The sequence below is a fragment of the Argiope bruennichi genome, chromosome 11 (assembly GCF_947563725.1).
Source record: "Argiope bruennichi chromosome 11, qqArgBrue1.1, whole genome shotgun sequence".
NCBI lineage: Eukaryota > Metazoa > Arthropoda > Arachnida > Araneae > Araneidae > Argiope > Argiope bruennichi.
The window spans coordinates 66,971,218-66,997,870 of NC_079161.1; the positions used below are offsets into that span (position 1 = coordinate 66,971,218).

General features: G+C 38.5%; 1 protein-coding gene across 1 annotated transcript; it reads left to right on the plus strand.

Annotated features, from left to right (window-relative positions):
* Positions 1-15,497: 15,497 nt before the first annotated feature.
* LOC129956610 (uncharacterized) lies at positions 15,498-16,766 on the plus strand. Its single transcript, XM_056068542.1, has one exon. It carries the CDS (start codon positions 15,498-15,500, stop codon positions 16,764-16,766), a length of 1,269 nt encoding a protein of 422 aa, XP_055924517.1.
* Positions 16,767-26,653: the final 9,887 nt, after the last annotated feature.

The following is a 26,653-nucleotide window of genomic DNA, read 5'->3' on the forward strand; positions in this document are numbered from 1 at the left end:
CGTATCTCAATTCGGCGGGATGGACAACTCCTCCCTACAAAGCCTTTTTTAACTCCTCTGATTTTAACTTGTCTTTCCTTATAGGAGAAAGACCCCATAAAAATTTATTTCCGTTCCTAAAGAAAATTGGAATTTTTAATGAAATTTAAAGTTACTATTATAGTACTTTTACCTACTGTTTTACCAGTTTTTTACGTTGGATCTTAAGGAACTAAATAGAAACTCGACAAATGAACTGTGTTTTCGGTGCAGCATATCCTAGAAAAGGATCTTGCGCCAGAGAATTATCACATCCATCCATCCATCCTCCCTACAAAGCACCTCGTTCTTACGTTCCAAATGCCTACTTTGCCAGAAGTAGTTAAAATAGGATATATGAGATTGAAAGTGCGTCCTTTTATACCTAACCCTCTGAGATGCTTTCAATGCCAACGTTTTGGGCACTCTAAGATCGCCTGCCGCGGGACACTTACTTGCGCCCGTTGTGCAGAGAAAGGACATGATAGCCAGCAGTGCACCTCATCTGAAAAGTGCGTCAACTGTGATGGCGAACATACTTCCTTTTCCAGATCATGTCCACGTTGGAGGTTGGAAAAAGAAATTATAACTTTGAAAACAAAAGAACAAATTTCTTATCCAGAAGCGAAAAGAAGAATCGAGGCACAGACACCTTCCCCTGGGGTCAGCTATGCATCAGCTGTTAAAAAATCATATTGTAAAAACTGTTCATGTAAAAATTGTGTGCAGATTGTTGCTGAAAAAGTTCCTCCCGCAAAAATATCCGAATCTGATACAGAACCTTCCACAAACAGTGCTCCTGAATCTCACGATCCACCGAAACGTAAACCAAAACCAAAGCCTCCACGTGCTCTTAAATTAAAGCTTTCGAAACACGGCCTTTCACAAGAAATGATTTCGGAAAAATTTAAATCAAAATTTAAAAAATCCAATATTCGAAATTCGGTTGCTCTGGGACTTGCAACTACGGGGACAGTCCAAAAGGATTTACCTACTATTTTTGGAGGATTGTCCAAAAGTCCTGATTCAATTGCTCTCCATCCATCCGACGAAGAGGAGGATGACCTTGAAATGAGTTGCGAAATAACGCCAACTCAAACTAACGCTCTTTATAATTCCCAAGCTAAAAAACTCTCTTAATGGGTACCTTTCTCTCGTGGAATTGTCGCGGCATTCGGACAAAGCTAACTGACATCAAAGCTCTCATTAATAAATCAAATCCTGTTTGCGTAGCTCTTCAAGAGACATTTTTGAAACAAAATATTCACTTCAAATTAAGAGGTTATAATTGTGCAAGGAAGGATAACGAAACTGGTGCATCATTCTCTGGTGGAGTGTGCATTTTAACCTCCAACTTTTATCCCAGTACTATCCTTAATCTACGCACTAACTTGCAAGCTGTGGCTGTGCAGATTCATGTCAAATCCTTAGTCACGGTCTGTTGCCTTTACTTGCCTCCAAATGAGGTTATTTTGCAGGACGATTTGAATACTTTGGTTGATCAGCTTCCAACTCCTTTCATTTTGCTTGGTGATTTTAACGGGCATAGTACTTTGTGGGGTTCGGATAGCACTAACTCCCGTGGGCGACAGATAGAACAATTCATTTCTGATAACTGTCTCTGTCTGCTCAATAACAACGAAAAGACATACTTTCATGAACCCACTCGTACTTTCCATTCCCTTGACCTCGCTATTTGCTCTCCGGCAATTTTCCCATTATTGAATTTGGCAGTTGAAAGTGATTTACATAATAGTGATCATTTTCCTCTTGTCATCTCTCATGATGATAATAGTAATTTGATGCAAAGCCCACCAACATACATTTTCCAAAAAGCAGATTGGGCTACATTTACTGAGCTTGCATTGATTACAGAGGAAATGATTTCATCTGCCGATATTAGTGAGACTGTACAAAATGTCACTGATTGCATTATTAAGGCCGCTGATGCTTCAATTCCAAAGCGTACCCCTCTTCCACGCAAATTTCGCAAACCATGGTGGAATGATGAATGTCGTAAGGCTTATAAGGAACAAAGAAAATGTTGGGGTATTTTCCGCAGGTATCCTACCACGGAAAATCTTGTTGCATTTAAAAGAGCAAGAGCAAATGCTCGTCGAATTCGGCGCCGCAGTCAAAAAGAATCTTGGCAAAGTTTTATATCCACCATCACTTCCAATACATCTAGTGCACAGTTGTGGAAGAAAGTTAAAGCGGCAAACGGAATTTATAAAGAATTCGCTTTCCCCATCTTAAATACAGAAACGACTTCATACTCCTCGCCACTTGATATTGCAAATGTTATTGGAGAAACCTTCGCTGATGTTTCAAGCTCTGTTCCTAATAATCCGACTTTTCGTGCGATTAAGAGACAAGCTGAACAAGTGCCTTTGAAGTTTAGAACCCGCATGGTCCTCTCTTATAACAATAACTTTAAGATAGTGGAATTAAGGAATGCTCTTTCTCGTACTCGAGATACTAGCCCAGGTGTCGACGGGATTACCTACAGTATGCTTCGACATTTAGACGAAACCTCTCTTTTGCACCTCCTGCACTTGTTTAACAGAATCTGGAGTGAGCAAACTTTTCCTGAACAATGGTATGAAGCCATTGTGATACCTATCCTTAAACCTGGAAAGGTTCCTACCAATCCTTCAAACTATAGGCCAATTGCTTTAACTAGTTGTCTCTGTAAAACGCTCGAACGCATGGTAAATGCCCGTTTACTCTATGAACTGGAGAAAAATGGGTATATTTCACCTTTCCAAAGTGGTTTCCGTCGAGGACGTTCTACCAATGACAACTTGGTTATGCTTGAATCTCAAATTCGAAATGCATTCGTCCGGAGAAACCATCTAGTTTCTATATTCTTCGATATAGAAAAGGCGTACGATCGTACGTGGCGGTATGGCATCCTCCATACTTTAGGAGATTTTGGTTTTAAAGGTAACTTGCCAGTTTTTATTCAAAATTTTTTTAAATTTCGGACATTTCGAGTCCGTATTGGTAATACATTTTCTCATCATTTTATTCAAAGTGAGGGTGTTCCTCAAGGAAGTGTTTTGAGTGTCACCCTTTTTATTCTCCATATAAGCCAAATTATTCATGTTTTACCATCATCCGTTTGTGGAACACTATATGTGGATGATCTACAAGTCTCCTGCCAGGGGTCTAATATGGTTTTAATAGAGCGACAACTTCAGAGGGCTGTTAACAAACTCATTTCATGGTGTGATGAGCATGGACACACGCTTTCCCCTGAGAAGAGCCGTTGCGTACACTTTTGTCGGAAACGGAGTCTCCACCCTGATCCTGTGATACAAATTCCAGGTGTTGATATTCCAGTCGTTGAAGAGGTACGTTTCTTGGGTATCATATTTGACCGGAAACTCACTTTTCTTCCGCATGTCCTTCACTTGCGAAAGAGGTGTGAAAAATCCCTCAACATCCTAAAAGTCCTCTCGACTACCAGATGGGGGGCAGATCGAACATCTCTACTTCGTATCTATCAGTCTGTTATTCTATCAAGAATTGATTATGGATGCGAAATATATGGTACAGCTCGTTCTAGTGTTCTCCGAAATTTAGACACAGTACACAACAGTGCTTTGCGTATCTGTTCTGGAGCCTTTCGTACATCACCAGTTCATAGTTTATATGTGATTTGTCATCAACTTCCACTTCATCTGAGACGGAAAAAATTATCTGAACTATATTTTTTCCGTATTGAATCTTTTATCAATCACCCTATTCGTCGAGTGAATTTACCTATTGGTTTGGGACGATTATATAATGCACGTCCTTCTAATATCCTACCTTTTCGTGAAAGGATAACAAGGACTTTCGCTGATCCAGGAATTTTAAATCTGCAGGTTTATAATACTACCGCTTATGCTTTGCCACCCTGGGATATCCCAGAAATATCATATCTTAACCCTTTTCTCGCTTATGACAAGTCTACCACTTCATCTGTTGTCTTTCAACAACTTTTTCTATATCACCGCAATGAATATTCTACACACATTCCTGTTTTTACGGATGGCTCAAAGACGGCTTATCAAGTAGGTTGTGCTGTCGTCATTGCTGAGGACACAAGCAGCTTTCAGTTGAGTACTCTGTGTTCAGTTTTAACTGCTGAACTAATGGCAATTATGATTGCTCTTGAAAAAATGTCTAACCTCACTTACCACAAATTCTGCATTTATTCTGATAGTATGAGTGCTCTGGAGGCCCTCAGCCATCCTCATACTAAAACGCATCCAATAGCTGTAGATATCCTACATCTTTGGAGAGATTTGCAAGCTCAGAACTACCAAATTTTATTTTGTTGGTTACCTGGCCATGTTGGCAATGAATCTGCTGATGCTGCAGCAAAGACAGCATCCACTTCTCTACAACGAGCTATTCCGTACACAGATTTAAAAAAATATATTTCTCAACGCATTTTTTATTTATGGAAAGAATCATGGGATTTGCAGATTTCTAATAAGCTGCATTCTATTCAGCCTGACATCACTTTGTGGCCGGTAGTTCCAGTACGCGAGTTGGACGTCAAATTGACTCGGCTTCGCATTGGCCATACTCGCGTCACACATAAACATCTTCTATTTGGTGAGCGATGCCCAGTCTGTAATGCGTGTGATGTTATTTTAACTGTCATTCATATTTTATCAGAATGTCCAATTTTTAATTCTCATCGATTACGTTTATTCGGTAAATCATCTTCAAATATTCGTGACTTGGTGGGAGAACATCCCCACCCAAATATTTTTACTTTCTTGAAAGAAATTGGTGTATTCCATTTTATTTAACTTGTTCAATTTTATCTCCACATTTCTTGGTTTTTGCAAATTTTACTTTAACTTTTTAGAAATTCACTGAATATTTTTTATCTTCAACCATATGTTTGGCGCAGCATAGCCATATATGGCTCTTGTGCCACAAAATCAGAAATAACCTAACCTAACCTAACCCATTCCACTTTCTTAATGGGTACCTACATTTCCTGGAACTGTCGGGGTCTCAGGTCCAAAATTAATGATATTAAGAACATAATTAATCACTTTCATCCTTCTTGTTTGCCAATACAGGAAACTTTCCTGAACTCCGAAATTTCTCTAAAACTCCGTGGTTGTAATATAGTCCGTAAGGATGCAAACACAGGAATAAATAATTCTGGAGGTGTCTGTATCATAACTTCTAACATTTTTCCCAGTACACCTCTTAAATTACACACTCCCTTACAGGCTGTGGCAGTTCAGGTTCATACAAGAACACTTGTTACAGTCTGTTCTATTTATTTGCCACCACATGAAGTGATTAATCAACATCAGCTTAACAATCTGATTGCCCAGCTTCCTTCACCTTTTCTAATACTCGGCGACTTCAATGGACACAGCACTTTATGGGGTTCTGACAGTACAAATTCTCGTGGGCGGCAGATCGAACAGTTTATTACAAATAACTGTCTCTGTCTGCTCAATAATAATGAGAAAACGTACTTCCATCAGCCTACACTTAGCTTCCATAATCTTGACCTTGCCATATGTTCTCCTGATATGCTACCATTTCTGAAACTCACAGTTGCAGGGGATCTTTATAATAGTGATCACTTTCCATTAATTGTTTCCCATGCTGATAGAGGTGGTGCGACTCCATCTCCTCCGCGTTTTCTATTCCAGCGGGCAAATTGGACTGCTTTTACGCAACTTGCAGAGATCACCGAGGCAATGGTTAAAGTATCAGATATCACAGAAGCAATGCAAAAAGTTGTTGATTGCATTATTTATGCTGCTAATAGCACCATCCCAAAATATTCCCCAGGCCTGCGTAAATTTCGAAGACCATGGTGGAATGATGCTTGCCGAGATAGTTACAAAGAACAAAAGAAAAGATGGAATATTTTTCGTAGGTATCCATCAACCGAAAACCTTATTGCTTTTAAACTTGCCAGAGCTAATGCACTGCGAATTCGCCGTCTTAGTCAGAGGGAATCTTGGATTCGCTTCATATCAACAATTACATCATCAACTTCGAGCAAATTGCTTTGGAAAAAGGTTAAAGCCGCAAACGGAATTTATAATGATTTCTCCTTTCCAGTACTGAAAACAGAAAATGGGACAGTTTCATCTCCCACAGACGTTGCAAATACTCTCGGGAAGGCATTCGCACAGGTTTCCGCTGTCGAGTCATACAAGCCTACTTTCGTGGCTATAAAGAATCGCGCGGAACGAAAGGTTTTGCAGTTTTCTACCCGAAGATCCCTCCCATACAATTCTGAGTTTAAAATGTATGAATTGATTTCAGCTTTCTCTAAATCACACGATTCCAGTCCTGGCCCGGATGGAATTACCTATAACATGCTTCGCCATTTATCTAACACTTCTCTCTCAAATTTGCTATACTTATATAATCGCATTTGGGTTGAACAGAAGTTCCCTGCACAATGGCACGAAGCTATTGTTATTCCAATCCTCAAACCCGGCAAGGACTCTTCTAACCCTCTGCACTACAGACCTATAGCGCTCACAAGTTGTTTGTGCAAGACACTGGAACGTATGGTGAATTCCAGGTTAATTTTCGAATTGGAGAAGAGAGCATGTATTCCTCAAATGCAGAGTGGTTTTCGCAGAGGACGTTCGACATCTGATAATATCGTCTTTCTCGAAACTCAAATCCGCAATGCATTTGTGCGTCGGAATCACCTAATTTCCATATTCTTTGACGTTGAAAAGGCGTATGATCGCACTTGGCGCTTTGGCATTCTTTCAAGTCTTTTAAATTATGGATTTAAAGGAAATTTGCCTATTTTTTTAAAGAACTTTTTATCTTTAAGATCATTTCGTGTTCGAATTGGCAGTTTTTATTCAGACCCTTTTATTCAAGCTGAGGGAGTTCCGCAGGGAAGCATCCTCAGCGTCACACTTTTTATTCTTCATTTTAGTCAAATTCTCAAAGTTTTACCTTCATCTGTTCAAAGCACCTTATATGTGGATGATCTCCAGATCTCCTGCCAAGGCAGCAATATGCGCTCAATGGAACGTCAACTGCAAATTGCAGTTAATAAACTTATTGATTGGTGTGGTCATAACGGACATACGATTTCTCCGGAAAAAAGTTGTTGCATTCACTTTTGCCGGAAACGGGGCCTTCATTTGGATCCTGAAATTTATATTGGGAATGTCAAAATTCCTGTAGTGGATGAATTTAAATTTTTGGGAATAATATTTGATCGTAAGCTCACTTTCCTTCCGCATGTCTTACATCTGCGGAAGAAGTGTGACAGGTCATTGAATATTCTCAAGGTATTATCAAGAACTTCATGGGGAGCAGATCGTACATCTTTGCTTCGAATTTACGAAGCAATTATTCTTTCACGCATTGATTATGGATGTATGGTGTACGGGTCTGCAAGGTCTTCCGTTTTACGCAGACTGGATACCATACACCATTCTGCCTTAAGAATTTGTTCAGGAGCGTTTCGAACCTCGCCAGTGGAGAGTCTTTACGTTGTCTGCCACCAGCTGCCATTAAATTTAAGGCGCCAAAAAATGTCTGTATTGTACTACCTTCGAGCTCTGTCAATCCCAAAACATCCTTTACACTCTTTGGTGCTTCCTGTTCGTCTTCGGAGATTATACATGGCTCGACGTTCTCACATTCTTCCATTCTGTGAAAGAGTTAAATTACTCCTCGAGGATTCGGAACTACGCGATGTGAGTATTCACACCCTTGATTTATTCTCATTTCCTCCATGGGATATCCCTCAATTTTCCTTTTTAAATCCTTTTCATGGGTTTGAGAAACCAACAACGGCCTCAGTGATTTTTCAAAAACTTTTTAGTTCCCATCGCTGTCAGTACTCGGCTCATATACCAATTTTCACAGATGGTTCCAAGTCAAACGATCATGTTGGATGTGGTATCATTTTAAACACACAAGTAATCGGTTATCGTTTGCATACTTCTTTTTCAGTATTTTCTGCTGAATTAACGGCAATTCTCTATGCACTACAAACAATTGCTGTCTCTACTGAGAGCAAATTTTGTATTTATACCGATAGCATGAGTTCTTTGAAAACACTCTCTCATTTTCATGGTCAAATTCATCCCACCGCCCTGGAAATTCTGGATCTCTTAAGAACTCTGAAAAACAGGGACTATGAAATTTTATTTTGCTGGGTTCCGAGTCACGTTGGGATAACAGGAAATGAACAGGCTGACAACGCTGCGAAAACGGCGTCTTTGTTTATGCAGCGTGAGGTACCATTTTACGATGCGAAGAACTTATTTGCGCGTCGTATTTATTCTATATGGCAGGAATCGTGGGATCAAGAGAGCAATAACAAATTACATTCTATCAAGCCCACAATTACATTATGGACTGCGCTTCCAGTGCGTGAGCTCGATGTCAAATTGACTCGACTCCGCATTGGTCACACTCGCTTAACGCACAAACATCTTTTATTTGGTGATCGAGCTCCTCTTTGCTCCAGATGCCAAGATATTTTAACAGTGTTTCATATTTTAATAGAATGTCCTGATTTTAATCTTCATCGTTTAAATTTTTTTAACTACTCATCACTGGACATGCTAACGTTGCTGGGGGAAAATCCCCACAAAAACATTTTTAAGTTTTTAAAAGCAACTGGCTTTTACCACTGCATCTAAAACTCTATTTTAATTTCTATCAAACACATCACCGCATCGTTCTACAGTTCTATCATTGTACTTAATGCACCTTTTACGTTATTATTCGCTCTTTGAGCTTTTTATACAATTTTAATTTTCTTATTGACCATATGTATGGCGCAGTATAGCCTATTTTGGCTCTTGTGCCATTAAAACCAACAATCCATCCATCCATTCTCAATTGAAGTCGATCTGCACATTCTTTGCTAATAAAGTGAGACATTGAGCCAGAATCCATTAAAATCCGTACTTCACATTCATTTCCGTGGGAATCACATAAATAACCAAACGCTGTACTCGGGAGAACTGTTTTGTTTTTAGTCGCGACACAAGTAGTCGTAGCTGCAAAGACGTTGGCGCCAGTGTTCTGTTCATTGCTCGCTGCCGGTATGAATGTAGAAGCTAATGGGAAGAAAGGGGAGGATGACAGATTTCTATTTTATATCATACTCGGAGAAAAGGTATAATTAAAACACTTATAAAGAGGATGAACATCATAACATAGAAAACATTTCGAGCTTTTTACATCGCATTAAAAGGTCTTAGATACATTTTTCACATTATAATTTTTATTATGAGGAAAATCACTCTTTGATAAGGATTTTCCCCGAGATGACAAATATAAATCAATTTCCTTTCCCAACGTAATTGGATCAAACCAGGTATCTGCTTGTTTTACACTTTTATGTGAAGAGGTTTCTCTATCCAAAGTTTGGAAAAGTTTATCAGAAATTATAAGCTGATTTAATGTTTTGTAATCTGACACATTTTAAGTAATATTCCCAGCTTGTGGTTAAACGGAAAGCGAACTAAACATAGGTCTCTTTTAACTGCCGCGTAGTCATTCTGAAATTCTCTAGACAGGACTGAGCTGTTGGCTGAAACTGTCTGAGCACAATTTCTTTAATTTTCTCATATTTATTTTGATCACCATCATCTATGTATGTGATTATATTAGACGATCTTTCACCTAGCAGGTTAAGAAGAATCTCAGATTTATATTTTTCTGGTACCCTCTTTACCATAAATGCTCGCTCTAAAGATGAAAAAAAGAAACCCCAATTTTCAGGTTTGCTTGGTACATTAATTGTTAGAGTTCTAATACTCTTTACTAATGAGTTTAAGGAATCATTAGGCTCAAATGATTCTGCATTATTTTCTTTTGCCTCGGCACGAATTCGCGCTATTTCAAGCTCAATTTTTGTTCTTTCTAATTTTAACTTCTCAAATGCTAATTCTTTTTCATTTTCTGCCTTGCGCTCCTCAACAATTAAATTTTCGAGTTTACTCACAGTTTCAGGCTCAGTTTTAAATTTGTCGCTTTTTTAATTATATCAATTAATTCTAAAACTGTCATTTCATCGCTTATGTTCAAACCAAGTTCTTTGGCAATAAGCCTTAAATCATCCTTTCTACAAGTCTTAAACATTTTGAAATAAGGTACAGTCAATAAAGAAAACAAAACAATCCTACCTCATATGAAGAATTTTTATCCACAAGATATCTCAGTAACTCCAGAAACGAAACTTGATTGTGAATCGAAACTGTTTCACACTAATGATAATTAAACTGTTTCACTCTGTACGAGCGGACCACATGTATGCGATGCTCATGAAAAGAACTCAATAAATAAATTAATGCTCATTTAGTTGACTGTCATTCACTTTTAATCCACACTCAATAATTTGACGAGAGCGGATGGTACACACATCTCTTCCCGGCTGCTCGCCACTCAACTCACTGTTTTACACAAAAACTCTTTTTTTCATATAGATGGCGCGACGGTAGTATGCGCAGATACACAGGTATTTACAACAGCCATGTCTACAATTTGGGTGAAAATTGGCCAATACCATTTTTTCCACGGATTTTTATGGTATGTTTCTCTAAAAGCCAATCATGAGAATCTACACCACCCATGTTTTTGTTATAATTGTTTACGAGACATGACTGTTCGATTTTATTTTTTTCAGCTTTTCATTTTTCACGCCTTGAAACAGATGTTAGTGGTTCAATTATGTCAAAATTTTTCGCAAGTGTAACGCATTTGTTATCATTACATTTTACCACAGTAATTTTATTTTTCACATCAAAGTAGAAATCATGTGAACCACGGCTAGTCTTTTTGAAAGTAGAATCAATTTCAAGGAGACAATGCTGTATTCTGTAACTTCTTATTGTTCCTGTTGCTCGAAATCCATTCTTTCTTAGGTCAATTAACAAATTATAGGAATTAAAAAAAATATATCAAAGTAAACTATATGACTCTTGGGATCAGTAACTGGCTGAAGCATTTTTTTTACAATTCGAGTTCCCAAGGGCTCTTTTGAAAGAACCACGGTAGAAGCAACATCGACAACTTCCTTGCCGAAATACAAATCAAAATTATAGCAGTAGCCATTGTTCCCACATAATGCCCACATCTTATACCCAAACCTTATGGGTTTAACTTGAATGAATTGCTTGAAGTAATGATGACCGTAATATCGAATCATCATTTCATCAATAGATAGATGCTTGTCAAAAATTCCCCATTTCTGAAAATTTGCGTTCATTTCAGTAATTAATTTTCGAATTTTAAAAGCTCTTGTCATTTGTTTGGGACTTGGCTTCATTATTATCAGCAAAATGAATCATAGATTTTATTTCACAGTATTTGTTTCTAGTCATTGAGTTTTTTACTAGGAATCGTTAAATCTTCTTCATCTGACCGTCAGGTTCATTTGATAGTGTATGATATCCAACGAAAATCAAAAAACCGATCAACGTTTTTAATTCTTCAGTTGCTAAGGGAAAATCTGGTTTGTTTTCCATTGTTTGGCGTATTTTTCTGTTTCTGCTGAAATATGCTCCAAATATGTCGGAGACAAAAATTCTTCAAAAACTTCTACGGGCGATAGACCCAGAAAAATTATAATTTGGCGGAACTTTTTTCCAATCTGCAATTAACTCTTTTTTACCTTTCTTACGTGTATTTGATCCTGATTCTGAGCAACTTCGCTTTTTACTTTTGTTTGATAAATCTTTCCCTCTATGATCATCATGGTTTTCATAAGGTACAGAAATTTCAATACTACCTGCAACGTCTCTTACAGATGGATCAAAAGTTTTAGTGTCATCAAAACCTTCTTCATCTGTTAATTCATCTACTTCAGGTGGCAAAGCAATAATTTCGGTATCTTTTTTTATTTATTTGGCATTAAAAAATACCTATAACCCCAAATTTTCACCCTCCAACCCCCACCCTTCCCCTTTATAATCGCGATTTTAGTATTTTTGTATGAACTATATCCATATAATTAACTCGTCGTTAATAAAGCTCAATGTGTTTGTGCGTGTCTGTTGGCGCTCTACAGACCTTACCGTTTTACCTACACCTGCCAAATTTGGCATGTTTATACCTTGGAGGCTGAATATGTGCACCTCGGAGCAATTTTTTTAAAAATTTTAATTAATTAAAAATCAATCGAAATTTCAGCGTTTTTCCGCTGTAACTTTCGAAAATATTACAGCACAAAATTCATTTTTGCATCAATTTACAGTTCAAAAAATTATCTTTTTAATGATACCAATGCTTTAACCTATAAATTAAGTTCTTATTTTTAACGAATTTTTTAAGGTATATTTTAACCAGATTTTTCAACACTATATTTCGCACACACACAAAAAAAAATTAACTTGCACGAGAGCGTTATGCGTGCATAGGAAAAAATTTATCTAATTATTAGCTCTTATCAAAATGTTGCTATCATATTGACAAAAGTTTTAATTAAAAATAAATCAACTGTTATTGCAAATTAAACATACCAAAATGTAATTTCCAACATGTGTCTGTATAAAATGAAATAAATATGAAATGGGATATTTTATAAAAAGTAAATGCACAGAAAAGATTTCTGTGATCTTTTACAATACCTACATTATTAATTCCATAAATCAGTTATAATTTAGGTAAACATGGTTTAATATATATATCCTTTCAATTCAATTCCCAACGGCTAATTTGTAAGCCTTTAATAATAAAAATACATGTAGTAAAATTGTCTAAATGAAGTAAACAATTATATTTTATATAACTTATTTATGAATATTTAAATATCACTATTTAATAAAAATGGGTGATTTTAGAACACTTCATCGACCGTCTCAAAGATATTTCAATCAGCGCCCAGGGTTTCTCAAGACTTATTGGCCTAGGATTATGAAAAAGTTGATTATTCTAAACTATTCTATTCAAAACTTCATAAATCGATCGTATCTGGCAGCAAAAGACAGATCATTTACTTATTTAAAAGTTGCAGTGTCAAGAATATTTCGAGAATATGATCTCTTAGGACCAAAGGACTGTATAAAATTTAGATTCCATAACTTTTTTTTAAATATATTTATAGACAAAAACAAAATAAAAAAAATATATATTTAAATCCTTTTGAAAATAAAAACTAAAAACTTAATTTTATGATGAATCTTTGTAGAATAATTCTGTTTTCAGTACTCATATTTTTTTAAAAAGTTCAGTAAAAAAATGTTTTTATTGATTGCAGTTTAATCATTGCCACTTTAATTTTACGGGCACTGATTGAAAATTAGAGAGAGAGATAGTACAATATGGCTTAAGGCCGTTTGAAAAGTATGAGTAAATTATATGACTATCAAAATTTGAAGCTTAATATATTTTGACGAAGAAGCAATTGAAAACACATAAAATATTTGTTCATAACTTGAAATTTTAAGGAGCATTAAGATCGGCGAACTGGCTGGTCGCCAAAGGCGGCTAGTATAATAATATTTTCTTAATTTGCTTCCGTTTCTAGTAAATATATAATCATATTCATGTTATGAAATGTTTAGTATTGAAACATTTTCAGGAATTTATGAACTTTTTTTGGGTTTTTAACGCTAAAAGTTAGCCTGTAATTGCTCTTAGAGCATATGTTAGCGACAATAAATACTAATTGCAGCTTATTTTTTCTAAACCTGTTTAAGTATATGCAATAATAAATGTGCGGTGTGTTAGTTTTAGTCACAGCAATTTTAATTCTATTTAAAAAAAATTAATTCAAGGATATTTTTTTTCTACATTTATTGTTCTGAACTTTTATTTCTACTAGAGATCAAAACTGTTGAAATTAGATCAAAATCAAATGTGAATAGATATAATGCCATTTATATGATTAAGTTTTAAATACATTTATTTATTTCAATAAATTTATTTATTGCATTACCTTCTGCATTATTTTTCCAGGACCTGAAAGTTTTAAAATGGATAAAGAAGTATATGTTATGCTTTGTGAATATTATATCGAAAATGGAGCTTTGGAAGAAGGAAAAAGTAGCTTGTAATGTGTTCTTTCAAAAGAGCGTGAGTTTGAATGTTTTCTGCCACATGCACCCTCGTTCTATTTTACTTCAATGTTCTGCGTGAAAGAATTCTCTATCAATAATATTTTCATTATTCTGTACTAATAATGAAAAAGAATATTTGCGCATGTGTTGGCATTCCACAAAACAGACCGTTAGACTTGGAGCGAATAGAATTTGTCACACATGTTTTTTGGTGAATGGAAATATGATGCTGTTTTGTAACATTTTGATACTTTCCCCCCCCCCTCCGTTTCTGCTAAAAATAAGGCTGTACAAAAATAAACTTCGCACCATTTTTTTAAATTTCAAAAAATTATCTTTTTCAATTATTGTAATTTAACTGCTGCTGGGTGGGTTCTTTTGTCTGTTTTTCATTAATTTTTAAAGATGTTTTAAAACTTTCTTTATTATAATGAATTTGATTCTTGTTAAATAAACTCAGATCTTTTTCCTTATTGCTACAAATATTCCGTCCTATTTTTTCTTCTGTTATTGTTGTTAATGATGATCCCCTAAATAAAGAAAGCAACAAATCCATAATGGATTTGTGAGAAAGTAACGAAAGTCCTCACAGACAAAACAAGTCTGGTAGATATGACAGAAACTTTCGACCAAATTATATCTTATCGATTCCGACGATATCCATAGAATATATAAAAAAAAAAAAATTAATGTAATAAGTGAGAATTTAGAAAGTATAATGCGTATTGTAACTTTTGCATGCTTTCTAGAAAACTACCCGTTTTCTTAAGCTTCAAACTATAGCTTGCAGAGCATCTTAAATTCTTAAAACTAAAATAATACTCCAAGCAATTTAGAATTCCATCGGCTTGTTTATTCTTTTAACATAACAGCGTATCTTGCAAACATTGCCAGATTCCAAAAGGTTTACAATTGATCATCAGCTATTATATCCCCTCAGGGGCTCACCTACTACAGGTGAGTACGGGTGTCCCAATCCCGAGGTTCCCAGGGATCTTTACTCCCTTTATGTTTCCACTCCCCTACGCCTTCTGCTTTCTGCTGTGTCTTTCCTTCCCTCGACGGCAGGCGAGGGAGCTCTCCATGAGAAGCTGTCGCCACTCTGTTTGCTTCTTGCTTCTCATGGACAGCCAAAACCCCACGTGTTGGCCGTGCGTGGCAACCCACTAGAAAGACGGGTGGTGCACTGTGGTCCCCGGTGTATCAATCGGCTGGTACCTAGTCACCTGAGTGGCTAGTCTGCTAGGGATCAAGCAAAGGGGTTACTCCTTGGGCTTGGCGTTAAGGGTGGTCACTGTCCCCGGGGGTAACTCCGAGCGTATAGGTTCCGGCTAGCACCAAGGTAAGCGCCGAGGCTGGGAATGGCCAGAGCCGGTGGCTGCCTTCCCTTGTTGGGCTCCGTGGTGGGCGGTGCCGTCGGGCCCGAAAATTCAACAATGTCATATGGGCTCCTCCAAGAAATCTCCCTTCAGTGGGCATCACTCTAATTACAAATCCTTCACTCACCATTTTGATTCCTTTTTTGTTATTAAGCGAGTATCCGATAAAAACGATACATTTAACTCTGTTTCACCTTTTTTGGTCCAAAAAGCAATATCGGCGACAGTCGGCGAAGTTGCATCAATCCGCAAAATGCGTTCAGGCGATTTGCTGGTTGAAGTATGCTATAAAAAGCAAGCCCAGCAAATCATTAAACTAAAAGCATTGGCCACAATACCAGTTACAGTCTGTTCACATGCATCGCTAAACTATTCGAAAGGGGTTATAACATGCGGAGAACTATTTAATGTACCTATAGAAGAAATAACGAAAGAACTATCGTCGCAGGGAGTGACACATGTACGCCAGATAACAATTAGGCGGGATGGACAACTCCTCCCAACAAAGCATTTTATTCTAACATTCCATAGCCATCAGTTACCTGAATATATATTTGCTGGCTATATAAAATTACCTGTATGCCCGTATATCCCCAATCCATTGAGATGTTTTCAATGCCAGCGTTTTGGGCATTCGAAAACTAACTGCCGCGGGACTATCACTTGTGCCCGCTGCGCAGAAAAAGGCCACGATTGTCAGCAGTGCACTGCACCAGAAAAGTGCACAAACTGCAATGGCAACCACACATCATATTCTCGTTTATGCGAACGCTGGCAACTAGAAAAACGAATAGTTGCAACTAAAATAAAAGAAAATATTTCATACCCAGAAGCCAGACGGAAAGTTTTGGCCCAGACTCCTAAACCTGGTCTTAGCTATGCATCTGCGGTCCAAAAGTCCTTCTGTGAAAACTGTTCCTGCCCAAATTGCTCAAAACACACTTCCCATAAAAAACCTCCTGAAAAAGCATCTGATTCAGAAACAGAAAATTCAACTACCAGTGCTCCTGAGCCTGTCAAATCAAAAACTTCCAAACAAAAACCGAAACCTAATAAATCTCGGAAGCTAAAACTTTCTAAACGTGGCCTATCTGAAAAAGACCTTTCTCCAAAATTAAAAAAATCACTTTTCAAAAATTCAGTCGCTCTTGGTCTTGCTAATCGGGGCATAGTCCACAAGGACTTAACCTCAATTTTTGGTGGAACGTCCAAAAGCCCTGAGCTCATATCACTTCATCCATCAGAAGAAGAGGATGACGATTTAAAAATGAGTTGCGAAATCTCGCAACCCCTTAACACTATTCCAAATTTTTCTGCAACAAGAACCTCTTAATGGTTACCTTCTTATCATGGAATTGTCGCGGCCTCCGGTCCAAACTTTCTGACATCAAGTTCATCTTAAACACATTTCATCCTGCTTGCATTGGTGTCCAAGAAACCTTTTTGACACCAAGCATTCCCATTAAATTACGTGGTTATAACTGTATTCGGAAAGATGCAGGCACTGGCTCTCACAGTTCTGGTGGTGTCTGTATCTTTACATCAAATTTATATCCGAGCACATCTCTCACTTTGAATACAGCTCTACAGGCTGTGGCTGTACAAGTTCATGTACGATCTTTGGTCACAGTCTGTTGTATTTACTTGCCACCTCACGATGTCATTAGCCAACAAGATCTTGATGATTTAGTGGACCAACTTCCTAAGCCTTTTATTATTTTCGGAGATTTCAACGGACATAGTACCTTGTGGGGTTCGGATAGTACTAACTCTCGTGGGAGGCAGATCGAACAGTTTATAACTAATAACTGTATCTGTCTGCTCAATAATAAAGAGAAGACGTACTTCCACGAACCTACACGTAGCTTTCATACAATTGATCTGGCCATATGTTCTCCTGAACTTCTGCCATTGCTGACCTTTGCAGTGAGCCCCCTCAGGGGCTCACCTACTATAGGTGAGTACGGGTGTCCCAATCCCGAGGTACCCAGGGATCTTTACTCCCTTTCAGTTCGCTCTCCTCTCCGCCTTCTGCTGTCTGCTATGTCTTTCCTTCCCTCGACGGCAAGCGAGGGAGCTCTCCATGAGAAGCTGTCGCCGCTCTGTTTGCTTCTTGCTTCTCATGGACAGCCAATGTCCCACGTGTTGGCCGTGCGTGGCGACCCATTTGAAAGACAGGTGGTGCACTGTGGTCCCCGGTGTATCAATCGGCTGGTACCTAGTCACCTGAGTGGCTAGGGTGCTAGGGATCAAGCAAAGGGGTTACTCCTTGGGCTTGGCGTTAAGGGTGGTCACTGTCCCCGGGGGTAACTCCGAGCGTATAGGTAACCGATTAGCACTAAGGTAAGCGCCGAGGCTGGAAATGACCGGAGCCGGTGGCTGCCTTCCCTTGTTGGGCTCCGTGGTGGGTGGTGCCGTCGGGCCCGAATCTCCCTTAATATCGCATGGCTCCTCCTAAAAAATCGCCCTTCAGTGGGCATCAAAAAACAATGAAATTAATTCCAAATGAACAAAAATTTGACATCTTCTTTATCATTAAACGAATATCAGATAAAAACGAATCATTTAACTCTGTATCTCCTTTCCTTGTACAGAAAGCTATCACAGCAACAGTTGGTGAGGTCTCCTCAATCCGCAAAATGCGTTCAGGGGACTTACTAGTAGAAGTTTGTTCTAAAAAGCAATCGCATCAAATTTTAAAATTAAAAGCATTAGCCACAATACCTGTTTCTGTTCAGCCTCATTTATCACTAAATTATTCAAAGGGTGTGATCACTTGTGGTCAATTATTTAATGTACCTCTCGAGGAAATATTGAAGGAATTGCAGGGTCAAGGAGTGACACATGTACGCCGCATAACCATTCGGCGGGATGGACAAATCCTTGACACTAAACATCTCATACTAACCTTCCATTCCCCGAAATTGCCAGAATTTATATATGCCGGGTATATGAAATTGCCAGTGAGGCACTATATACCAAATCCTCTGAGATGCTTCCAGTGTCAGAGATTCGGTCATTCAAAAGCTAATTGCCGCGGGACTGTTACTTGCGCCCGCTGCGCTGAGAAAGGCCATGAGAGTCAACAATGCACCGCACAAGAAAAATGCGTGAACTGCGATGGAAATCATTCATCCTTTTCTCGGTCTTGTAAACGGTGGACTCTAGAGAAACAGGTTATAGCTTTGAAAATAAAAGAGAGCCTCTCTTATCCCGAAGCTAGACGGAGGATTTTAGCTGAAACTCCTACGCCAGGTTTGAGTTATGCCTCTGCGGTACAAAAAACATTCTGCGCAAATTGTTCATGCCAAAACTGCATTAAGAATAAGCCTAAAACCAAACCACCCGAGAAAACATCCGATTCTGACACTGAAAGATCAACGGCTAGTGCTCCTGAAACTTGCAAGCCTGGAAAAAATAAACAAAAACCCAAATCTAGCAAGTCTTTGAAGCTAAAGCTTGCGAAGCGTGGTCTTAAGCAAAACGACCTGCCAATAAAATTGAAAAAATCGGTATTAAAAAATTCGGCTGCCTTGGGGTTAGCGGCACAAGGTAAAGTCCACAAGGACTTGACGTCGATTTTTGGTGGCATTACTAATAGCCCAGATATCAAATTACATCCGTCCGAGGATGAATCTGAGCTTGAAATGAGTTGCGAAGATTTAGCAACTCCAACTACTGCCTCTTCTCGCCCCTCTTCTAAACCAGTCTTATAATGGGTACCTTCCTCTCTTGGAATTGTCGCGGCATTCGGTCCAAACTTAATGACATTAAATCCATTTTAAACAAATTTCATCCTATCTGTTTTGGTGTCCAAGAGACTTTTCTGACACCTAGCATTCCTCTAAAATTACGCGGCTATAACTGTGCTCGGAAAGATGCAGACATATCATCTCGTCCTTCGGGTGGTGTCTGTATTTTTACTTCAAATTCATATCCGAGCACACTTTTGCCTTTGCATACACCTTTACAGGCTGTGGCTGTACGAGTCCATGTACGGACATTGGTCACAGTTTGCTACATTTACATACCACCTCATGATGTCATTCAGTTACAAGATCTTGACAACCTCGTGGACCAGCTTCCTTCACCTTTTATTTTACTAGGTGACTTAAATGGACATAGTACTTTGTGGGGTTCGGATAGTACAAATTCTCGTGGGCAACAGATAGAACAGTTTATTTCTAATAACTGTCTCTGTTTGCTCAATAATGATGAGAAGACGTATTTCCACGAACCCACACGTAGCTTCCATACTCTTGATCTGGCCATATGTACACCTGAACTCCTGCCATTCCTCACTCTAACAGTTAGCGATAATCTTTACGGCAGTGACCACTTCCCAGTTATTGTCTCTCATGCTGATGGTGGCGGTGCGATTCCTTGTCCACCAAGGTTCTTATTCAGTCGGGCAGACTGGGATGCATTCGCACAATTGGCAGATATCACAGAGAATATGGTCAGTACTTGTGACATCACGGAAGCAATGCAACATGTCATTAACTGCATAATAAGCGCCGCGAATGCTACTATCCCTAAAACTTCCCCACGTCTAAGAAATTTTCGTAGACCGTGGTGGAATGAAGCTTGTCGCGACAGCCATAAGAAGCAAAAACGACTTTGGAATATTTTTCGAAGGTACCCGATAACGGCAAATCTTGTTGCTTTTAAGCGTGCCAAAGCCCTTGCTCGTCGAATACGCCGTCGTAGTCAGAGGGAATCTTGGATTAAATTTATATCATCGATCACATCTTCGGTTTCCAGTAAACATTTGTGGAAGAAAGTAAAGGCTGCTAATGGGATATACAGTGAAAACTCCATTCCTGTCTTAAATACGGGAAATGAGATGCATTCCTCCCCATTAGACGTAGCCAATATTCTTGGTCATACGTTCGCTGAAGTTTCTGCCATAGATTCTTATAGTCGTAAATTTCTGGCAATAAAGAATCGCGCGGAACGGTTGCCTTTACGCTTTAATGACCGAAGTACTTTCCTATATAATTGTGAATTTAGAATATTCGAACTGAAAACTGCCTTAACTCAAGCCCATGATACAAGCCCTGGACCAGATGGGATAACATATAATATGATCCGCCATTTGAATGGAACTTCTCTTTCGAATCTGTTACTATTATACAACCGAATATGGGTTGAGCAGAAGTATCCTTCACAATGGCGTGAAGCTATAGTGATCCCAATATTAAAACCTGGTAAGGCAGCATCCAACCCTCTGAACTACCGACCAATTGCTCTGACGAATTGTCTGTGCAAAACCTTTGAAAGAATGGTCAATGCACGTCTCATACACGAATTGGAGAAAAGAGAATGCATCTCCTCGTTGCAGAGTGGTTTCCGTAGAGGTCGGTCTACCTTTGACAACCTCGTATTATTGGAAACACAAATACGCAACGCATTCGTCAGGAGGAACCACCTGGTCTCCATATTCTTTGATATTGAGAAGGCTTATGACCGTGCTTGGCGCTTTGGCATACTCTCAACACTTTTTAACTTTGGTTTTAGGGGAAACCTTCCCATATTTTTACAGAACTTCTTATTAAATCGGTCTTTTAGAGTTCGTGTTGGAAACGTTTATTCAACTCATTTTAATCAAGCTGAGGGAGTTCCACAAGGAAGTGTCCTCAGTGTCACACTTTTTATCGTCCATCTTAGTCAAATTTTAACTCATTTACCTTCATCTGTACATTCCAGTCTTTACGTTGACGATTTACAAATATCCTGCCACGGAAGTAGTATGAATATAATTGAACGACAGTTACAAACTGCTGTAAACAAATTAGTATCGTGGTGCGATAACAATGGGCACACTATTTCGCCGGAGAAGAGCCGATGCGTTCATTTCTGCAGAAAAAGAAATCTTCACCCTGATCCGAATATTCATATTCGGAATATTCCAATTCCAGTTGTTAATGAAATACGGTTTTTGGGAGTGATTCTTGATCGGAAGCTCACCTTCCTTCCGCATGTCTTATATTTGCGGAAAAAGTGTGAGAGGTTATTGAATATTTTAAAAGTGCTGTCTAGAACAACTTGGGGTGCCGATCGGACCTCCCTGCTCCGTATTTACCAAGCAGTCATCCTTTCCCGCATTGATTACGGTTGCATGGTGTATGGTTCTGCACGTACAACAGTTTTGCGGCGATTAGATACCATACACCATACTGCTCTAAGAATATGTTCCGGAGCCTTTCGCACTTCTCCGGTTGAGAGCCTGTATGTCATTTGCCATCAACTCCCTCTTCAATTAAGGCGTCAGAATTTATCTATTTTATATTATTACCGTATAAAGTCCGTTCACAATCACCCCATTTGTCATATGTATCTTCCGGTTGGTCTTCGTAAACTATATGATGCCCGTCCCTCTCACATCCTTCCATTCAGTGAGAGAACTAAATTAATACTATGCGATTCGAATCTTAACGATGTTCATGTTAAAGTTCATGACTCTTTTAGCTTCCCACCTTGGGATATCCCTCAATTTTCTTTTTTAAATCCCTTCACTGGAACCGATAAATCATCAACTCCTCCGATAATTTTCCAACAACTCTTTCTGTATCATCACCATCAGTATTCTTCTTTTATACCAGTTTTCACGGATGGCTCAAGATCAGATGGACATGTTGGTTGTGCCATTGTAACTCCATCTGAGACAGTGAGCTATCGTCTTCACAACTACTGCTCTATGTTTACGGCTGAGTTAGTGGCCATTTTTTATGCTCTGCAAAAAATCTCGCCTTCTACTCAGCGTAATTTTATCATTTATTCCGATAGCATGAGCGCCTTGAAAACACTTTCTAATTATCATTATCGGATGCATCCGATTGCTGTTCGTATTTTGTTTACATTTCGTTTATTACAAAACGATGGTTTTAATATAATTTTTTGTTGGGTTCCGGGTCATGTGGGCATTTTTGGTAATGAAAAGGCCGACTTGGCTGCAAAATCTGCGACGGAATTTTTAAGAATCGGACTTCCATTTTCTGATGTTAAGACGGCTGTTTTTAATCACACATATTCTTCTTGGCAGGAGACATGGAACATTCAAGTTCAAAATAAGCTACGTTCTATCAAACCTACCATTAGTTTGTGGCCTGTTCTCCCTATACGTGAGATGGATGTCAAACTGACTCGTCTCCGTATAGGACACACCCGCCTCACTCATAGGCATCTGATTCTAGGCGAAAAAGCAGCAACATGTCCTACTTGTCAACTGGATTTTACAGTATATCACATTTTGGTCCAGTGCCCTGCTTTTAATTCTCATCGTATTCGTTTCTTCCATTCACCGTCTTTAACTTTAGCTGACCTGGTGGGTGAGAATTACCACCCGAATATTTTTAACTTTTTAAAAGCTATTCAACTCTATATCCACATATAAATTAATTTTTGTTTAATTTTTTTATTTGTACATTTGAAATCATTGTTATGTTTGAAAATGATACATCCATTGTTGTTTTTAAAGATGTCTGGTTTTTACTGGAATCGTCTGCTTTTGAAATTTTAACCACATAATTTTTAGGATGGAATTAAACCATACGTTTGGCGCAGTATAGCCAAGATTGGCTCTTGCGCCAATAAACCCAACAACCAACAACTTTGCAGTGAGCAGAGATCTTTATAATAGTGATCATTTCCCTATTATTGTCTCCCATGCTGATAGAGGTGGTGTGACTCATTGTCCTCCCCGTTTCCTATTCCAGCGGGCAGACTGGGGTGCCTTCATGCGATTGGCAAATGTCACCGAGACTATGGTCAACACTTGCGACATTACGGAAGCAGTGCAACATGTCGTTGATAACATAATAAGTGCAGCAAATGCCACCATTCCGAAGACTTCCCCACGTCTAAGAAAATATCGTAAACCGTGGTGGAATGAAGCTTGTCGTGACAGCTATAAAAACCAAAAACGACTTTGGAATATTTTTAGAAGATACCCGACAACAGAAAACCTTGTTGCTTTTAAGCGTGCCAAGGCCCTTGCTCGTCGAATTCGACGCCGTAGTCAGAGGGAATCTTGGATTAAGTTTGTATCATCTATCACATCCTCCACTACCAGTAAACATTTGTGGAAAAAAGTTAAGGCTGCTAATGGGATATACAGTGAAACCACCATACCTATTTTAAATATAGGAAATGTGGCGCACTCAGCCCCATTAGATGTTGCCAATATTCTCGGCCAAGCATTCGCACAAGTTTCCGCAACGGATTCTTATAGCTCTTCATTTCTGGCAATTAAGAATCGCGCGGAACTGTTGCCTCTGCGCTTTAATGACCGATGCACTTTTCCATATAACTGTGAATTCCGGATGTTTGAACTGGAAACGGCCTTATCTAATGCCCATGATACAAGCCCTGGACCAGATGGGATAACATACAATATGCTCCGCCACTTGAATGCAACTTCCCTTTCAAATCTGTTACTATTATTTAACAGAATTTGGACTGAACAGAAGTATCCCTCACAATGGCGCGAAGCTATTGTGATTCCGATATTAAAACCTGGTAAGGACGCATCCAACCCTCTGAACTACCGACCAATTGCTCTGACAAACTGTCTCTGCAAAACCTTTGAGAGAATGGTTAATGCACGTCTCATACACGAATTGGAGAAACAAGGATGCATCTCCCCGTTGCAGAGTGGTTTCCGTAGAGGTAGGTCAACTTTTGACAACCTCGTACTATTGGAAACCCAAATACGCAACGCATTCGTCAGGAGGAACCACCTAGTTTCCATATTCTTCGATATCGAGAAGGCCTATGACCGTGCTTGGCGCTTTGGCATACTCTCAACACTTTTTAACTTTGGTTTTAGGGGAAACCTCCCCATATTCTTACAGAACTTCTTATTAAATCGGACTTTTAGAGTTCGTGTTGGAAATGTTTATTCAACTCATTTTAATCAAGCTGAGGGAGTTCCACAGGATAGTGTCCTCAGTGTCACACTTTTTATCGTCCACCTTAGTCAAATTTTAACTCATTTACCTTCATCTGTTCAGGGATCACTTTATGTCGATGATTTGCAGATCTCATGCGAAGGCAGTAATATGAATTTAATCGAACGACAATTACAAAATGCCATTAATAAAGTTGTAGATTGGTGCGATAACAATGGGCATACTATCTCTCCTGAGAAGAGCAGATGCGTTCATTTCTGCAGGAAAAGAAACATTCACCAGGATCCAAGTATTTGCATTAAAAATACCCCTATTCCTGTTGTGAATGAAATTCGGTTTTTGGGAGTGTTTCTTGATCGGAAGCTCACCTTCCTTCCGCACATCTTACACCTACGGAAGAAGTGTGAAAATGCATTGAATATTTTAAAAGTTCTGTCTAAAACATCTTGGGGAGCTGATAGAACCTCCCTACTCCGTATTTATCAAGCAGTCATCCTTTCTCGCATTGATTATGGCTGCATGGTGTATGGCTCCGCACGCTCTACAGTTTTGAGGCGACTGGATACCATTCACCATGCTGCTCTAAGAATCTGTTCCGGAGCGTTTCGCACCTCTCCAGTAGAAAGCCTGTATGTCATTTGCCATCAACTTCCTCTTCATTTAAGGCGTTTGAAGTTATCCATTTCATATTTTTACCGTACAAAATCTGTTCCCAATCACCCCATTTGTCAAATGAACCTTCCAGTTAGCCTTCGTAGACTATATGATGCCCGTCCTTCTCACATTCTTCCATTCAGTGAGAGAGCAAAATTGCTCTTGCGTGATTCGGGTCTTTCAAATGTCACCATCATGACAATGGATTCATTTTGCTTTCCGCCTTGGGATGTCCCATACTTCTCCTTTCTGAATCCATTTGCAGGATTCGATAAGTCTTCTACTGCTTCTATTGTTTACCAGCAGATTTTTCTTTATCATCGCTGTCAGTATTCTTCTTTCACACCAATCTTTACAGATGGCTCCAAATCAGATGGGCATGTCGGCTGCGGCATCATAATTCCAGCTGATACTCTGAGCTATCGCCTACATAATTATTCCTCTGTATTCACAGCTGAGTTGGTGGCGATTTTCTGTGCTCTTCGCGAAATCTTGCCTCTTTCTGAGCGTAATTTTATAATTTATACTGACAGTCTGAGTGCTTTAGAAACACTCTCTCATTATCATTATCAGATGCACCCAATTGCCATTCAAATTTTGTGTACATTACGGCTCCTAGAAAATAGGGGTTTCAAAATTATTTTTTGTTGGATCCCAGGGCATGCAGGTATATCCGGAAATGAAAGGGCAGACTTTGAAGCCAAATCTGCAACATTATTTCTATCGCAATCGCTTCCATATTGTGATGCTAAGCGGTCTCTTGTATGTCAAATCTTTTCTAAATGGCAGATGGCATGGGATCTGCAGATCAATAATAAATTACATTTCATCAAACCCACAATTGGTTTATGGCCCATTCTTCCACAACGCGAGGCTGATGTCAAAATGACTCGCCTCCGTATAGGACACACGGACACACTCGTCATACTCACCGTCATCTCCTGTTTGGTGAGAGAGCGCCAACGTGTTCCAAATGTCGTACTGAACTTAGCGTTAAACATATTTTGATCGAATGCCCTGAATTTAATGTTCATCGTCGTCACTTCTTCCACTCGTCACTTAACATGCAAGACTTGGTGGGTGAAACATACCATCCAAATATTTTTAAATTTTTAAAATCTATTCGCTTTTTTACTTGTATCTGACATTTTTATCATTCAACTGTCTATTACTATGCTTTTAACAGCATCATTTTTCTCTTTTGGAGTAATTTTGTTGTCTTTACTCAATGTTAATTTGAATTTGGACAATTGTTTTAATAAAAAATAATTCATTAATTTTTATCAGAACTTTCTATTTTAAATTCTAGAAAAATATCTTGTATTATGAGATGAAACCAAAAACCATACGCTTGGCGCAGTATGGCCAAGAATGGCTCTTGCGCCAATAAAATCGCACAACAACAACAACAGCTATTATACAAAAAATAAACGAAATAATATTAACAAAATATATTTATCAAAGAAAAATCGTTTGCTTTTACTTTTTAATAATATTTCAACAAAATAAAAATAGTAGCAGTTATAAAATGTCTGAAAAGGAATCGTTTGCTAAATGTCTATTAACAGATTTAGATTATATTTACCGAACAATAACAGTACTTATAAAATATAAAGTACGTGGAATTTGTAGGTTACAGTAATGTTTAAAAAAT

What these genes read in the sequence shown, in the direction of transcription:
- LOC129956610 (XM_056068542.1), top strand. Translation starts at nt 15,498, where the DNA reads ATGGGCTCCTCCAAGAAATCTCCCTTCAGTGGGCATCACTCTAATTAC.